General features: G+C 45.6%; 1 protein-coding gene across 2 annotated transcripts in view; it reads left to right on the plus strand.

Annotated features, from left to right (window-relative positions):
- The first annotated feature begins 203 nt into the window (after positions 1–203).
- LOC126252888 (alanine aminotransferase 1-like) overlaps positions 204–19181 on the plus strand; it is an 84248-nt gene continuing 65270 nt past the window's right edge. For both annotated transcript variants that reach the window (XM_049953857.1, XM_049953856.1), the window contains exon 1: positions 204–821. In XM_049953857.1, the coding sequence (XP_049809814.1) occupies positions 531–821 (291 nt within the window). In that variant the 5' untranslated portion in view covers positions 204–530. The remainder of the gene's footprint in view (positions 822–19181) is intronic.

Below are 19181 nucleotides of genomic sequence, written 5' to 3' on the forward strand. Positions count from 1 at the left end.
GGGCAACTTCACCTATGGGCACTCTCTCTGCATACAGGCTCTCTAGTATTGTATCGCTCATGTTGCCATCTAGGAGGGCGCAACCTGAACAGCAGCAAAAAACCGCAGGCCAGCTGGTTGGCAAGTATGAAGGCGAGGTCAGTGTGCGCATTCATCTGTTCCGCGGAACGATAGACTAGCGCTTTATCAACGACCCTCCGACCTGTAAGCATTCGCACAGTCGGCGAACGCACAGCTAGGCGTAGGGGATTCGTTCTTCAAACGGGCTTTAGAGTAGTTGACGTTTCGCGTTCGTTTACCCGTTAAGCTGTTGCTGCGTTATTTCTCTATCATTGTGCGTTCTTCTATGAATTCTGTACTAAGCTGATCGGACAGTTACTAATAAATGTGGCTGTACTTCGGCTCTTATCTAAAGCCTTATATAACGTGATGTAGAGCAGGGTCTGCAATTCACTGTTCAGCTAGGTTCCTTACTCTTAATCGCGGCAATTTCGAATTAGCGAGCACACACTGAAATTTCAAGTGCAGCCATGGCAGGAAGCAGTGCTTTTCACTCTGTGCGGATCCTTATTGGGCGCAACGCCATGCCGATAAATGAACGTGTGAACGTTGCTGCCACACTGTTTACGGACACCGTACGAATTTCCCCTTATTTATCTCGCACTGTGGTAACGGTCAACAACTCGAGCGGGCTTCGTCCTAGCAAGCGAGCGAAGAGTGTGACGTTGGAAACACTCAACCCGTGCATAAAAGAGATGCAGTATGCGGTTAGGGGACCACTCGCGAATCGTGCTTCGGAGATCGAAAAGGAACTGGAAAAGGTAAGATGACAGCTGCGGATTGCTGTTTCTTCTACGTATATGTAATAATCATATATGGACTAGTGTTTCTGTTAAAATCGTAGAAAGTTTTATGTATTTGTTTCAGTCAACAGTATAAAAAGTGACAATCAAGAAGCAGACTGGTACTACAGATGTGTGTCACTTATGACTTTCTGCGAGTGCGCAATGTGACTGACTCACTCTCATTGCTTGTGTAGCAGCTTACACTTTTGTTTTTGTGAAAGACTGCAGTTTATCGCAGTTGCCATCGTATAAAAGCCGCCAGGTCTGTTTTGTTCTTTTGCTTTAACTGATTTAATTCGCAATTTTGTAGTGCAGTTTTGCAGCGCCCCCAGTTCCACAGCTGTAGTGCGAAAACTCTCATTTGTCTGCCTGCCCTTATGCACTGCGATAGTAACTACTTGATTATACAACGGTGTATGCTTCTGTTTCTGAGAGAGAGAGGTTAGTGTATCGTTGTTACCGTCATCTGCAAGACACCAGGACTCGTTTTTTACTGCTTGAATGTGATTATTTGTAGCGTAGACCGAGATGTAGGTGAGGTTGGCAACTCTAGCTTGTGCTGACAGACTCATACGTAGTGCAGCCCGAGTCTTAAGACAGCTGCGAGAATGTTAACACCATTTTCCATTATTGACTGTTTACTTGCGTCCATATCCTGCAGTACTTGCGAAACCTCACGTTCCCGCAGCACTGTCATTGAATTTATTTTCGCGGAACCGTCCATACAATGAGGGCATTCCGTATAATTATCTCCACAACGAAGATTCCTTGTTAAGATGAAGTCGTAATAACATTCATCATAAAAAGTGTCCAAGTGATTTATATGTCGATAATAGAAAGGCCTGTATGCGGCAAAAGCGATAAAGGAGGTAAGGGCTGTCCACACAACGAATAATTTTGTACAAGTTTGTCACCAGTATAAAGTTACACATTTTACACGAACTAATTCGTATCGCCCGTCACTCCAACTAAGATTCATTAATTTTCAGCTAAGATTGATTAATATTTTTCCCCAACATGTGCCTCTAAAACGCTGCAGCCTTTATTCGCTGTATTTCAATATAAAAAGCACAAAACTGCTTCATACATCAATTACAGAAACGCCAACATGTGACAGAAGCAGAGAATTAACTTGGTATAAATTATTACTGCGTATTAGCTTGTTTGCAGAGGGACTGCACAATATCTCACCGAAACTTGGATTCTAGCACCAATAACATCAAGGCTGCTGTTACGTTAAATGTACACTACTGGTCATTAAAATTGCTACACCACGAAGATGACGTGCTACAGACGCTAAATTTAACCGACAGGAAGTAGATGTTGTGATATGCAAATGATTAGCTTTTCAGAGCATTCACACAAGGTTGGCGCCGGTGGCGACACCTACAACGTGCTGACATGAGGAAAGTTTCCAACCGATTTCTCATACACAAGCAGTAGTTGACCGGCGTTGAATGGTGAAACGTTGTTGTGATGCCTCGTGTAAGGAGGAGAAATGAGTACCATCACGTTTCCGGCTTTGATAAAGGTCGGATTGTAGCCTATCGCGATTGCGGTTTGTCGTATCGCGACATTGCTGCTCGCGTTGGTCGAGATCCAATGACTGTTAGCAGAATATAGAATCGGTGGGTTCAGGAGGGTAAAACGGAGCGCCGTGCTGGATCCCAACGGCCTCGTATCACTAGCACTCGAGATGACAGGCATCTTATCCGCATGGCAGTAACGGATCGTGCAGCCACGTCTCGTTCCCTGTCCGCAGCTCGTGGTCGTGCGGTAGCGTTCTCGCTTCCCACGCCCGGGTTCCCGGGTTCGATTCCCGGCGGGGTCAGGGATTTTCTCTGCCTCGTGATGACTGGGTGTTGTGTGATGTCCTTAGGTTAGTTAGGTTTAAGTAGTTCTAAGTTCTAGGGGACTGATGACCGTAGATGTTAAGTCCCATAGTACTCAGAGCCATTTGAACTCTCGTTCCCTGAGTCAACAGATGGGGACGTTTTCATGACAACAACCATCTGCACGAACAGTTCGACGGCGTTTGCAGCAGCATGGATTATCAGTTCGGAGATCATGGCTGTGGTTACCCTTGACGCTGCATGACAGATAGGAGCGCCTGCGATGATGTACTCAACGACGAACCTCGGTGCACGAATGGCAAAACGTCATTTTATCGGATGATTCTCGGCTCTGTTTACAGCATCATGATGGTCGCATCTCTGTTTGGCGGTGAACGCAAATTGGAAGCGTGTATTCGTCATCGCCATACTGGCGTTATCACCCGGCGTGATGATATGGGGTTGTCATTGGTTACACGTCTCGGTCACCTCTTGTTCGCATTGACGGCACTTTGAACAGTGGACGTTACATTTCAGATGTGTTACGACCCGTGGCTCTACCCTTCATTCAATCCCTGAGAAACCCTACATTTCAGCAAGATAATGCACGACCGCATGTTGCAGGTCCTGTACGGGCCTTTCTGGATACCGAAATTGTTCGACTGCTGCCCTGGCCAGCACATTCTCCAGACCTCTCACCAATTGAAAACGTCTGGTCAATGGTGGCCGAGCAACTGGCTCGTCACAATACGCCAGTCACTACTATTGATGAACTGTGGTATCGTGTTAAAGCTGCATGGGCAGCTGTACCTGTACACGCCATCCAAGCTCTTTTGACTCAATGCCCAGACGTATCAAGGCCGTTATTACGGCCAGAGGTGGTTGTTCTGGGTACTGATTTCTCAGGATCTATGCACCCAAATTGCTTGAAACTGTAATCACATGTCTGTTCTAGTATGATATATTTGTCCAATGAATACCTCTTTAGCCCGCATCTCGTGGTCGTGCGGTAGCGTTCTCGCTTCCCACGCCCGGGTTCCCGGGTTCGATTCCCGGCGGGGTCAGGGATTTTCTCTGCCTCGTGATGGCTGGGTGTTGTGTGCTGTCCTTAGGTTGGTTAGGTTTAAGTAGTTCTAAGTTCTAGGGGACTTATGACCACAGCAGTTGAGTCCCATAGTGCTCAGAGCCATTTGAACCATTTTTGAATACCTCTTTATCATTTGTATTTCTTCTTGGTGTAGAAATTTTAATGGCCAGTAGTGTAAATGGCGGGTGACTAGGGCCTCCCGTCGGGTACACCGTTCGCCGGGTGCAAGTCTTTCGATTTGATGCCACTTCGGCGACTTGCGCGTCGATGGGGATGAAATGATGATGATTAGGACAACACAACACCCAGTCCCTGAGCGAATAAAATCTCTGACCCAGCCGGGAATCGAACCCGGGCTCTTTAAGATTGACATTCTGTCGCGCTGACCACTCAGCTACCGGGGGCGGACTGCTGTTACCTTAAATCGACTATTTACATCCCCGCGATCGAAACGAAAACATGTTACGTCATTAGCTTTACAAGTCAGACGAAGACGTCAGCTGTTCTGCCGGCTTATCTTCCCATGGTCGCACGCGACAGGTATTATCAACAGACACTTCGAAGCTACGAGCGTGGTCGCCTCCTCATAAGTTCTGTCAGAAATGCATAGGGATAGTGTTTGATTTGTGCGGACGTAAGGGGACACGGCCGCTGTCTGCAAAGTGCGACAGGCTGGTACAGAATACAGGCAGCAGCGTCCTAGGGGTACCTATAGTGAAGGCAATAAGTGTATTTGCAGTTACGACTATGGATAAACATCAACTTATAATGGAATGACGACAATGAAAATTTGTTCCTGATCGGGACTCGAACCCAGATTTCTCGCTTATCGCGAGCCGTCGCCTTAGCATTAGCCTATCCGAGCACACTTCACGGCCAGATCAAAACTTCCAATCGTCGACAACCATGTATCTACAATCTGCACTCGTACATCCATTATGTACGAATATATTACCGTACAGGGAAGGCATTTTAACTGAAAGACGCTTGTCCGGTGTCGACGAATATTGCAGTGCCTGTGTTGTTTAGAATTACGATGCAAAGTTCCTTCGGACATACATGCATGCATGTAAAAGCCGTGACACCTCTCGTTCTTGTTTTTTATGTTGCACATGTTCCCAAATCTCTCGGGCCAGAAGGCGAATATAGACAGTAATTAACAGCATTACAACTGATCGGAATAATGGTACTGTGCTCAGCACTGCAATATTATGAAGTTAGTATCCACTCACTCACGGTCCAGGCAGGAACTCAGAGTGTAGCAAAGCAAATTCAGAAATGCTGAACTCCGTTTTCAAATGTTCGTCTACAACCGAAAACCCAGGAGCACTGCTCCGATTTAATGGTTCAAATGGCTCTGAGCACTATGGGACTTAACTACTAAGGTCATCAGTCCCCTAGAACTTAGAACTACTTAAACCTAACTAACCTAAGGACATCACACACATCCATGCCCGAGGCAGGATTCAAACCTGTGACCGTAGCGGTCGCGTGGTTCCAGACTGTAGCGCCTAGAACCGCTCGGTCACTCCGGCCGGCTCCGATTTAATACTCGTATCGCCAAAAATAAGTGTCAGTGTCAGTGGCGTTAAAGAACAGGGCTTGATGAAACCCCTGTCAGATTCTGTACTGAATTTGCGGCTGAGTTAGCTCCTCTTTTAACTATAATCTAGCATAGATCCCCAGAAAAAACACCAATGCCCAATAGTTGGAAGAAAGCCCAGGTCTCCCCAACTACAATGTTAGTAACAGAAATGGTCTACAAAATTACTGTGCAACATCCTTCCCATCGATTTGTCGTAGAACTTTAGAATATATTCTGAGCTAAAATGTAATGATGTCTCTTGAACAAAATGTCCTCGCATGACAGTCAGCATAGATTCCGAAAACATAGACCTTGCGAAACCGAACTCGCACTTTTCTCAAATGACGTTCTGAAAGCAGTTGATCGAGGCATTCACGTAGATGACTTTGGAAAAGCATTTGATTCACATGCCCTTATTATCGAAAGTGTGATTATATGAGGTGTCGACTGAAATTTGTGGTCGGATTGAGAATTTTTTGTAGGGATGACACAGCAAACTGTCTTGAGTGGAGAAGCATCGACAGGCATAAAAGCAACTTTGTGTGTGGCTCGGGGGAAATATGTTGGCACACTCGCTGTTCATGTTGCACAGAGGTGACGAAAGACATGGGATAGCGATACACACATGTACAGACAAAGATAGTATCGCGAACACTAACTATAACAGGACAGTGAGTTCGTGGAGCTGCCATTTGTATTCAAGTGATTAATGTGAAAAGATTTCCGACATGAGTGTGGTGTCACCGCTAGACACCACACTTACTAGGTGGTAACTTAAATCGGCCGCGGTCCTGTAGTACATGTCGGACCCGCGTGTCGCCACTGTGTGATCGCAAACCTAGCGCCACCACATGGCAGGTCTCGAGAGACTGAGGAGACCTCGTCCCAGTTGTACGGACAACATAGCTAGCGATTGGACGTGCTAAGCCTTGCTCTCATTTGCCGAGAGATAGACAGTAGAATAGCCCTCTGCTAAGTTAACTGGCGACCACCTAGCAAGGCGCCATTTGTATCAGTGCCTATAGCTTATTAATATTCAAGAGAGATGTATTCCAAGGACTAATTAAAAGTTAAGCAACAAGCATCTACGTACTTTTCTTCTTATTCATTTATAAGTCTCATGTTCCAGACTTCACGCCCGTCTGCGTTAGCATTGCGTGCCCTATCGGCTACAGCATTGTGTCTAGGCTGTATGGTCTAGACACAACAATGAGTATGGCCGCATGACGCGAATTAACAGACTTTGAGGCCGGCCGGAGTGGCCGAGCGGTTAAAGGCGCTACAGTCTGGAACCGCACGACCGCTACGGTCGCAGGTTCGAATCCTGCCTCGGGCATGGATATGTGTGATGTCCTTAGGTTAGTTAGGTTTAAGTAGTTCTTAGTTCTAGGGGACTTATGACCACAGCAGTTGAGTCCCATAGTGCTCAGAGCCATTTGAACAGACTTTGAACGCGGAATGGTAGTTGGAGCAAGACGCATGGGACATCCCAATTCGGAAATCGCTAGGGTATTCAGTATTCCGAGATGCACATTGTTAAAAGGATGCAGAGAATACCAAATTTCAGGTCTTATCTCTCACCACAAACAACGCAGTGGCCGACGGCATTCACTTTACGGCCGAGAGCAGCGGCGTTTGCGTGGTGTTATCAGTGCTAGCAGACAAGCAACACTGCGTGAAACAATCGCAGAAATCTATGTGGGACGTACGACGAACGTATCCGTTCGGACAGTATGGCGTCATCTGGCGTTAATGGGCTATGGTAGCAGACGACCTGTACATCTACATATGTACATATGTACTCCGCTAGAGCGGTGTGTGGCAGAGGGCATAATTCGCGCCAAACTCACATTCCCCCCCCCCCCCCCCTCTGTTCCACTCGCTGATCTGTCTGAACGCCTCAGTACGAGCTCTTATTTCCCTTATCTTTGAATGGTGATCATTGCGCAATTTGAAAGTTGGTGGTAACAATATATGCTCTACATCCTCGGGGAAGATGTGATCTCGGAATATAGTGAGCAGCCCCTTCCGCTTAGCGTGCCGTCTATCTGCAAGTGTGTCGCACTTCAAACTTTGTATGAGATTTGTAACGCTCTCGAGATGGCTAAGTGTACCAGTCACGAAACTTCCCGCTCTTCTTTGGACGTTCTCGATCTCTTGAATCAGACCCAACAGGTAACGGTCCCAAACAGACGAACAATACTCTAAGACTGGACGAACTAACGTTTTGTAAGCAATTTCCTTCGTTGAAGGACTGCATCGCCTCAGGATTATACCAATAAACCGCAATCTAGAGTTCGCCTTGCCCGTTACTTGTATAATCTGATCATTTCATTTGAGATCATTACGAATAGTCACACCCAGCACTTGACGGATGTTACCGCTTCCAAAGACTGGGCATTTATTTTGTACTCGTACATTAATGGGGATTTTCGCCTTGTTATACGCAGTAAGCTACACTTACTAATATTGAGAGATAAATGCCAGTCATTACACCACGCATTTACTTTATGCAAATCCTCATTGATTTGTTCACAACTTTCGTGTGATACTACTTTCCTATAGACTAAAGCATCATCGGCAAATAGTGTAATGCCGCTGTCAATACGACACCAGTTCGTTTATGTAAATCGTAAAAAGCAGCGGACTTATTACGCTGCCCTCTGGCACACCTGACGTTACGCTTGTTTCTGTTGAAGTCACCCCATTCAAGACGACATACTGCTTTCTGTCTGTTAGAAAACTTTCTATCCAACCGAATATGTCATCGGATGGACCGTAAACTGCACTTTTTGGTGCAAGCGACAGTGCGGAACTGAGTCGAACGCATTTAGAAATTCGAGAAATATGGCATCAACCTGGGAGCTGGTATCTAGAGCCTGTTGTATATCATGCACAAAAAGGGCCGGCCAGCTGTGTCTCGCATGACTGCTGTTTCCTAAAACAGTGCTGTTTTCTGCAGATGACCTTCTCAGAGTCTAGAAAGGTCATTATGTCTGAGCACAAAATATGTTCCATTATTCTACAACAAATCGAAGTCAGTGAAATTGGTCGGTAATTATGTGCATCCGATTTTCTACCCTTTTTATAGATTGCTATGACCTGAGCCTACTTCCAGTCAAGTGGAACTTCCCGCTGTTCCAATGATCTCTGATAGATGATGGATAAGAATGGTGCTATATTTGTAGCATAGTCAACATAAAATCTTACGGGGATACCGTCTGCGCCAGATGCCGCTTTGGTGTCTAAGGATCTTAACTGTTTTACAGTCCCAGATTCACTAAACACCATGTCAGCCATCCTTGCGTTTGTTCGATAATTGAAAGGGGGAATGGTGCTGCAGTCCTCTACCGCAAACGACTTCCTTCTGTTTATCATCTCGAGTGTCTTTCCTAAGAGCACAGTATCGCCTGCAGCGCCTCTCCTTGGCTTCTGAGCATATAGGTTGGACCATAGACGACTGGAAAACGGTGGCCTAGTCAGATGGTTCCCGATTTCAGTAGGTAAGAGCTGATGGTAGGGTTCGAGTGTGGCTCAGACCCCGAAGCCTTGGACCCAAGTTGTCAAGAAGGCACTGTACAAGCTGGTGGTGGCTTCATAATAGTGTGGGCTGTGTTTACAATGGACCGGGTCCTCTGATCCAACTGAAGCGATCACTGACTGGAAATTGTTATGTTCGGCTACTTGGACACCATTTGCAGTCATTCATGGACTTCATGTTCCCAAATAAGGATGGAATTTTAATGGACTACAGTGCGCTAGGTCACAGGGCCCCAGTTGTTCTCCGATTGGTTTGAAGTAAGTTCTGGACAATTTGAGCGAATTATTTGGTTGGCCACTCAGATCGGCCAACATGATTCCCGTCGGACAGTTATGAGACATAATCGAGAAGTGAATTCGTGAACAAAATCCTGTACCAGCAACACTTTCGCAGTTATGGCCGGCTATAGGTGTAGCATGGCTCAGTATTCCTGCAGCGGTCTTCCAGCGACTTGATAAGTCGATGCCACGTCGATTTACTGCACTATGCAGGGAGTCCTTTACAGATGACTCACGTTTTATGCTCCACCGGACAGATGTTGTTGGTGTGTACAGCGTGAAACGTCTGAAAGCGTTATGGCCTGAGGATTGTTTTCATGGCACCCCTTGGGTGACCTCGTCATTCTAGAAGGCACAATAGATCATCACTAGTATGCATCTGTCCTTGGGGGTCATGTGCACCACTACATGCAGTTTGTTTTTCCTCGGTACGATGGTATCAACCAGTGCGACAATGCATCGTGTCACACAGCTCGAGGGGTACGTGCGTTGTTCAGAGAGCACCAGGATGCGTCTATAGTACTCCTGTGGCCACCAACCCCCCCCTCCCCCTCCCAGTTTTTACCCAATCGAGAATCTGTGGGACCACCTCAATGAGGCTGTTGACGCCATGGATACCCAACAGAGACGAGTAGCGTAGCTGGCCACAGCACTGGAGTCGGCATGACTCCACATCCCTGATGGTACCTTCCAGAACCCCAATGATTCTCTTCCTGCACATCTCGTAACTCTCCGTGCTACAAAACCTGGTTGTTCAGGCTTATGATAGATGAAGACATTAATGTGATTGGACAGTGTAGTACGAAGGGGCAAATTTTGTGACCATGACTACTGCAGGGAATGAGTCATGAGTGACGTAGCGAAAAAAAAATCAAGTCCTAATTTAAGTATAGTCCTTAAAAGCGCTGTAGAGGCTAATAGAGACACATCTACAAATATTTTTTGTTCACAGTATGCTTCGGTGGTGGTATTTAAAAAGGTTGTTCCGTGTTACTTCAAAGAACTAAACACAATGATCTCTTTGGACTCATTTTTTGGGAGACGAGAAGCAAAATGTACAGGGTGTTCGGAAATTCCCGTTACAAACTTCTATAACTTGTAGAGGGGAGTGAGTTCATAATATTTTGAACAGGAACCCATGTCCGGAAACGTATCGTTTCCGTTCTACGATGGTCCCAATTCAGATGTGAAATGCGTCCATGTCTGCTGAGGTAAAGAGAAAAGTCTCAGAGCTGCTTGTCCTGGTACGCAGTAGGGAAGACAAGATGGCATGTACTACGTCAGACGGTCACCTGACGTCACTGAAGGACTGCCTCGCTGCCAGACTTCTGTAGAGACAGAGGAAGATCTGCTGGCACGAGTTCTGGCAGCTGCACTAGAAACTGAAGAGACACCTGGTGGGATGCAGAGTGTGCACCAGAACACGCTTTGTGGGTAGAATGTCTGTAACAACTTTGGTGCTCGCCACATCAAGCCGCTGTTTTAGTGGATCAATACTGTTCTGTACGCGCAATATGCTGGGTTCTTCTTTGTTTTGCAATACCGTAAACACCTAATATTTGAGTATTAATACAAGCCAGCCAGGGTGGCCGTGCGGTTCTAGGCGCTACAGCAGGGCTTCACAACATACGTGCTCGCGGAGCAAGCTGTGAGCAGCAACGCGCGAGCACGGAGCAGCGCGAGCACGCTACCCCCACTATCGGACCAGAGCGGAGAGTGGGGAGAGTCACGTGGGGTACACAACAGCTGCCGCCAGTCGATGTAAATCCGCGGCCACCTGCAGGGATATCACTCACGAATTATTACTGCGACAAATGAAACAAATAAAGGAGAATGTACACGTGCCTCATAATTTTATTAGCTTAGTGTATGTCTCTACCATCTGTAGACACTGAAACTAAAGAATTCCACGACAATCCTATATTTTCAACACTTTCTTCAACACTACTTAAAATATCACCTCCCGTTGTAGTGTTCTTCATGGCTACTACACCGAGGAGCTCCTCCCTCACCTGAAGATCTCTATTAACACCTCTAATAAATATGGCAAGCTACGCTGTTCCAGTGATATCAACACTTTCGTCTAGAGCTAGAGAATACGCCATAAATCTTTACAGATATTTGCAAACTGGCTCTGGACGTCGTCTGCCATGTCCTGTATGTGACGCATAATGGTCATGTCAGATAATGGCACAATCCGAAACTGTTCAGCTTGAGATAGACACAAATGTTCCGCTGCAACTACAAAACCATCTTTTATTAAATCGCCATCAGTGAAGGGGCGCAGGGATTTTGCTAAAAATAAAGCAATTTTGTAACTCACTCTGAGAGCTGCCTCAGTTGATTTTTCTTCGTCGTCCAGATCTTCTTCGGATAGCTTCCTTTTAAGTTTAATAACTTCCTGTGCACGATCTGGTCAATCACATTTTCCACGTCCGTACTCTTTCGCGTGGTACGACATATAATGTCGCTGCAAATTAAATTTCATAAAAGAATTCAGCGTTTTGTGACATACTAATCATTTTGCAACACCATCTTTTTTCAATAAACAGATACAGTTCCTCCCACTGGGGGTTGAACTGCGAAAGCGTGGTTGGGGTTACACAACGGCGACTTCACATGATTCTTAACCAGCGAAGTGACTGTTACGAGCTGATCGTAGTACTTTAAACGTTACACAGTCGGCGCGAATTCAATAGGCACGCTGCGGCCCTATTCAAACGTGCGCGCGCATTTCCCCTCCCTCCCCACTCCACGACCTTGCAGCTGCTCGCGAGCAGGTGCCTGAGCAGACGCGAGTACTCGTGCTCAAAACCGGCCAGTTGTTAAGCCCTGCGCTACAGTCTGGAACCGCGCGACCGCTACGGTCACAGGTTCGAATCCTGCCTCGGGCATGGATGTGTGTGATGTTGTTAGGTTAGTTAGGTTTAAGTAGTTCTAAGTTCTAGGGGACTGATGACCTCAGAAGTTAAGTCCCATAGTGCTCAGAGCCATTTGAACCATTTATTAATACAAACAAATGCGCTTAAGTGAAAAATGGCTGTTTCGTTATATTTCCTTTCGAACTGTTAGCTAATAGTTGTACTGCGTCACGCCTTATTCAGTTCCTCAAGCAGAAGTAGATTAGTTGAACATCTGAACTGTAACCGTCGTAGAACTGAAACAGTATGTTCCTGGACATGGGTTCCTTTCAAAATATTGCGTACTCAGTCCTTTCTACAAGTCCTAGAAGCCTGTAACGGGAATTTCCGAACACGCTGTATATGGGAGCACTGTTCTCTATTAAGGATGCGGACTGCACTGGACTTGTAGAGGAGAGTGTATACGAACAGTTTGATGAAAGTTGGAAGTTTTGGAATTGCTTTGTTGGAAAGTTACAAGCATGTGAACATTCGGCCTTTGGTGCATGTTCCGTATTCATATATGGAGTACTTTGGCGAGCAATTTTTTCTCTTAAAGAAAACCACTGAAAATGACCGAATGTGAAACTCACTATTAGCAGCGGAACTGTGACTGTGAGGTCGCATTGTCAATCTGATCGGACTTATTTGTATTTCTGGCTGCTTTGTGTGTGAAGTTGTGTGAACTGAGAGTTGTAAATTCGTCAGTTAAGTAAATGTGGACTTGATGGCCGGTTTAAATATGTGCTTAAGGAAATAAAAAAGACTTGCTTTCGAATTTTGAACAATTTCTAATGACAGAAGCACCAACATTACCACCCGATATGTATTATGAGATAACTGCAGGACGGCAGGCTACCAGAGTTTACGCAGACTTTGCAACGTAAGTATAGGCGTCGTTTTTATCAACGCTGCTTTTCCGACGCCTAAACAGTACGTACGTTTGCAGAGAAAAGGGATGGTGAGCGGACGCCGTACTGAGGTAGCTGGATTTTTGCAGTTGAACAGTGCTGAGTACGACGAACGAACGAAAGTTTAGTCTGCCCCGTCGCAGTGCGACCCGCGACTACAACTTGGTTTTTGACGACGAAGTTAAAAGAATTAGAATCAGTAGGAGAACAGTGGAAATTTTTTGTATTATTCAATCCCTCACTACTTTTCGAGGAAAGGAGCAAGTGGTGGTCAGACTAATTGTTCTTACATTTACCTATTTATTTGGTTTTTTATTCTATGTGTCTTGGAACGTATAATGCAAAAGTCTGAGCGAGTCTCAGAATTTTTCAGTCCTTGTTCGAAATCTGCGTTTACTTTTGGAAAAAACCGAGTACAGGTTTCTCTTCCGACACAGTTCTGCTGCGTTGCGAATGGCAGGTGCATCAGAGTGCGCGGCTGAAATAGCACGGCAATTGGAAAAGTAATCCCGAGTTGGAGTACGCGAAGCAGTACGTTTACTGTGGGCAAAACATCTAACAAGAAAACATCACCAACTTGTTATGATGTTTTAAGGAGAAAAGTACGCGTGCAAGATACTAGCCTCAGCAGTAAATCTCGCGTAAAAATTCTAGCCATAATTCTGATAGCAAACAACAATTGCCTTCTTAAAGGACAGCTTTTAAACCTCGGCGCGCATGGGTTGTTCGTCACTCGCTCCAAGCAATCACAGCCGCCTAGTGCCAGAGCGTGAAGTACTGTATAGCATGTAATATGTCAATCTCACGTGTATATATGTTCATTATTATTTTAATAGTATTCACATATTAATTTTCTGTATCTACACTGAAGCGCCAGAGAAACAGGCATACGCATGCGTAGTCAACTACAGAGATATACAGGGTGTTTCAAAAATGACCGGTATATTTGAAACGGCAATAAAAACTAAACGAGCAGCGATAGAAATACACCGTTTGTTGCAATATGCTTGGGACAACAGTACATTTTCAGGCAGAAAAACTTTCGAAATTACAGTAGTTACAATTGTCAACAACAGATGGCGCTGCGGTCTGGGAAACTCTATAGTACGATATTTTCCACATATCCACGATGCGTAGCAATAATATGGCGTAGCCTCTGAATGAAATTACCCGAAACCTTTGACAACGTGTCTGGCGGAATGGCTTCACATGCAGATGAGATGTACTGCTTCAGCTGTTCAATTGTTTCTGGATTCTGGCGGTACACCTGGTCTTTCAAGTGTCCCCACAGAAAGAAGTCACAGGGGTTCATGTCTGGCGAATAGGGAGGCCAATCCACGCCGCCTCCTGTATGTTTCGGATAGCCCAAAGCAATCACACGATCATCGAAATATTCATTCAGGAAATTAAAGACGTCGGCCGTGCGATGTGGCCGGGGACCATCTTGCATAAACCACAAGGTGTTCGCAGTGTCGTCTAAGGCAGTTTGTACCGCCACAAATTCACGAAGAATGTCCAGATAGCGTGATGCAGTAATCGTGTCGGATCTGAAAAATGGGCCAATGATTCCTTTGGAAGAAATGGCGGCCCAGACCAGTACTTTTTGAGGATGCAGGGACGATGGGACTGCAACATGGGGCTTTTCGGTTCCCCATATGCGCCAGTTCTGTTTATTGACGAAGCCGTCCAGGTAAAAATAAGCTTCGTCAGTAAACCAAATGCTGCCCACATGCATATCGCCGTCATCAATCCTGTGCACTATATCGTTAGCGAATGTCTCTCGTGCAGCAATGGTAGCGGCGCTGAGGGGTTGCCGCGTTTGAATTTTGTATGGATAGAGGTGTAAACTCTGGCGCATGAGACGATACGTGGACGTTGGCGTCATTTGGACCGCAGCTGCAACACGGCGAACGGAAACCCGAGGCCGCTGTTGGATCACCTGCTGCACTAGCTGCGCGTTGCCCTCTGTGGTTGCCGTACGCGGTCGCCCTACCTTTCCAGCACGTTCATCCGTCACCTTCCCAGTCCGTTGAAATTTTGCAAACAGATCCTTTATTGTATCGCTTTTCGGTCCTTTGGTTACATTAAACCTCCGTTGAAAACTTCGTCTTGTTGCAACAACACTGTGTTCTAGGCGGTGGAATTCCAACACCAGAAAAATCCTCTGTTCTAAGGAATAAACCATGTTGTCCACAGCACACTTGCACGTTGTGAACAGCACACGCTTACAGCAGAAAGACGACGTACAGAATGGCGCACCCACAGACTGTGTTGTCGTCTATATCTTTCACATCACTTGCAGCGCCATCTGTTGTTGAAAATTGTAACTACTGTAATTTCGAAAGTTTGTCCGCCTGAAAATGTACTGTTGTCCCACGCATATTGCAACAAACGGTGTATTTCTATCGCTGCTCGTTTAGTTTTTATTGCCGTTTCAAATATACCGGTCATTTTTGAAACACCCTGTATAAACAGGCAGAATACGGAGCTGCGGTCGGCAACGCCTATATAACACAAGTGAATGAATGGCGCAGTTGTTAGATCAGTTACTGCTGCTACAAAGACAGGTTATCAAGAGTTAAGTGACTTTGAACATCGCATTATAATCGGCGCACGAGCGATGGGACACAGCATCTCCAAGGTAGCGATGAAGTGGGGATTTTCCCGTACGACCATTTCACGAGTGTACCGTGAATATCAGGAATCCGGCAAAACATCAAATCCCAGACATCGCTGCGGCCGAAAGAAGATCCTGCAATAATGGTACCAAAGGCGACTGTAGAGAATCATTCAACGTGACAGAAGTGCAATCCTTCCGCAATTTGCTACAGATTTCCATGCTGAACCATCAACAAGTGTCAGCGTGCGAATCATCATCGATATGGGCTTTGATTAGTGCACGACACAACGCTTTGCGCCTCGCCTGGGCCTGTCAACACCGACATTGGACTTTTGATGACTGGGAACATGTTGCCTGGTCAGACGACTCTCGTTTTGAATTGTATCGAACGGATGGACGTGTACGGGTATGGAGACAACCTCATGAATCCATGGACTCTGCTTGTCAGCAGGGGACTATTCAAGTTGGTGAAGGCGGTATGGGGCATGTGCAGTTGAAGTGGTATGGGACCCCTGATATGTCTAGATACGACTCGTACGGGTGACATGCACGTAAGCATCCTGTCTGATCATCTGCATCCAGTCGTGTCCATTGTGCATTCCACGGACTTGTGCAATCCCAGCAGTACAATGCGACACCCCACACGTCCAGAATTGCTACACAGTGGCTCCAGGAACACACTTCCGCTGGCCACCAAACTCTCCAGACACGAAAATTATTGAGCATATCTGGGATGCCTTTGCGGCTGGTCCCAGCGGAGGTTCGAGTCCTCCCTCGGGTATGGGTGTGTGTGTTTGTCCTTAGGATAATTTAGGTTAAGTAGTGTGTAAGCTTAGGGACTGATGACCTTCGCAGTTAAGTCACATAAGATTTCACACACATTTGAACATTTTGGGATGCCTTGCAACGTGCTGCTCAGAAGAGATCTCCATCTCCTCGTAGTCTTACGAATTTAAGGACAGCCCTGCAGGATTCATGGTGTCAATTCCCTCCTGCACTCTTTCAGACGTTAGTCAATTCCATACCACGTCGTGTTGCGGCACTTCTGCGTGCTCACGGGGGCCCTACACGATATTTGGCAGGTTTACCGGTTTCTTTCGCTCTTCGCTGTATATATACGCCTCAACCAAGAGCAGGCATTGTCTGCAGGGGGAGCGACTGTTAAAATTAAGTTTTCGAAAACAGCCACAAGTCGCACTTTGTGTTGTTTATTATGACCGGTTTCGCTTTTCAAATGAACAAGAGCATCATCAGAATAAAAAAAAAAAAAGCATATGTCGTTTGTTTGACTAGGGCCTCCCATCGGGTAGACCGTGCGCTGGGTGCAAGTCTTTCGATTTGACGACACTTCGGCGACCTGCACGTCGATGGCGATGAAATGATGATGATTAGGACACACAGCATCCAGTCCCTGAGAGGAGAAAATCTCCGACCAGCCGGGAATCGAACCCGGGCCCTTAGGATTGACATTCTGTCGCGCTGACCACTGCCTTTTTTTTTTTTTTTCGATATAGTTCGTTGCATTTGGTCTGGGCGGACGTCACAAGACATTCGTTCAAGTTGATTCCTTGACTCAGTTTTTTTTATTACAGAGAGCACGAAGCCCTCTGACCGAGCACGCTGAGCTAACGTGCCGGCTAACACTCAGCTACTGGGCGCGGAGAGATTAATTAGTACTATTGGCTGTACTATAGTACTTAAACTTACGTTTAAAGTAGGGTAGTAAATGTTGACATTGACAGCGCCAAATATGAAAATAGTACGGTCATAAAAAAAAATACAAAGTGCGGCTTGTGGTTGTTTTCGAAAATTTATCTAAATGAATAACCCTAACCAACTGAAGAATTATATGAAACTAGCTGTAGTTCCCGTCGTTGCCCGGTATGTTTAATATATGCCACACAAAGTGTTTCGCCTTGTGCTTTGTTGATACTCATAACGAATGCAAGCCACATGGGAAGCTGCAATCGTTTTATATCGAAGAGCATATTTCAATAAGTGGGTGTCTACAGAATGCGACAAATGAATACATCCTCACCTCAGACAATCATAAAAATCTCGATCTAGGCTTCCGGTTCTGATTTCTGCAAATATACACAAATTTCAAGTAAAAAGTTTAATAATGGGCGTTACATCATGGATTATGCTTTGATTCCTTTTTAAATTACAAATTAAAGTAATATATCTGTAACGCATAATGTACCTAAAATCTAATTGTAAAACACATACTTTTATCATTTTATTGCACTTAATTTTCTGCGAGAAATACTTTTACTTTAAAAATATGTGCTTATATTTAATGAAGAGGGGAACAAACCTAAGATTGCGCAGTTAAGGTGTATCCTTAAATATCCGGGTTATTATCAATAGGAAATAAGCACTATTTCGTTCACTTGCACTTAAAGAGTACGCAAAATATGCCCAAAGAGAACACAGCCGGCCGAAGTGCCCGAGAGGTTTTAGGTGCCACAGTCTGGAACCGTCGACCGCTACGGTCGCAAGTTCGAATCCTGCCTCGGGCATCGATGTGTGTAATGTCCTTAGGTTAGTTAGCTTTAAGTAGTTCTAAGTTCTAGGGGACTGATGACCTCAGAAGTTAAGTTCAAAATTGGTTCTGAGGTCATCAGTCCCCTAGAATGTAGAACTACTTAAACCTAACTAACCTAAGGACATCACACACATCCATGCCCGAGGCAGGATTCGAACCTTCTGGACTGAAGCGCCTGGAACCGCTCGGTCACAGCGGCCGGCTGTTATGGACGACAATGCTCAAAGTCACCAGGACAAAATTGTTCATGATTGGTTTGAAGACTACGCAACCCCATAAAGAACAAGGGGTGTGGGAAACGAAGCAAGGGCACGACAATGCAATGGCCCACACGGTGCGCACGACACGAGCTTCAAAATTTTTGATTGGAGGATTGGAAACATCTGCCATACAGTTCAGATCTTGTACCGTGCAATGTACATCTTTTCGGCAAACTGGAAGGACATCAGAGATTTCCAACGATGAGGGAGTTAACACAGCGGTTGTCGAATGGCTCTGTGAGCAAGGAGAGAAATTCTATCGTCGAAGAATTGAACGATTGGTAGAATGTTCCGGCCGCTATTTAGAGATTTGGCGACTATGTTGGAAAATAGTGTCCTGTATCTGCGTCACTTTGAAATGCAGAGCAGCAGCCAGTAAAAGGTACCTGGCCTGCCATGATAACGTGTAATTTACTGTTTGAACTCCTCTCGTATATCTCTAGACAATGAAAGAGAACGAAATACTCATTTTTTTCTGAAAGAATATACCGTTTTGCATGTACAAATTGTAATGAGTCTGCTATGTCATTTAATGTTCGTTTGCGAAGGTGAGCCAAACGTACTAAGAAGTTCGATCATACCGATCCGTTTTTGGTTAGTCATTGTTCCCGTGCAAAGTTGATTGAGAAGTATTGGGAAGCTTTTCAGCAGAATCGGAATGAACGTCGCGAGCTATCGCATTGTGATTTGTTGTGCTCCGGTTGGGCTAAGGAAGTTATAGTCTGGTACAATGCGTCCTTTCAGTCTTCGAAGGTGAGGAAACCACAATTGTAT

This window comes from Schistocerca nitens, chromosome 4 (assembly GCF_023898315.1).
Source record: "Schistocerca nitens isolate TAMUIC-IGC-003100 chromosome 4, iqSchNite1.1, whole genome shotgun sequence".
NCBI lineage: Eukaryota > Metazoa > Arthropoda > Insecta > Orthoptera > Acrididae > Schistocerca > Schistocerca nitens.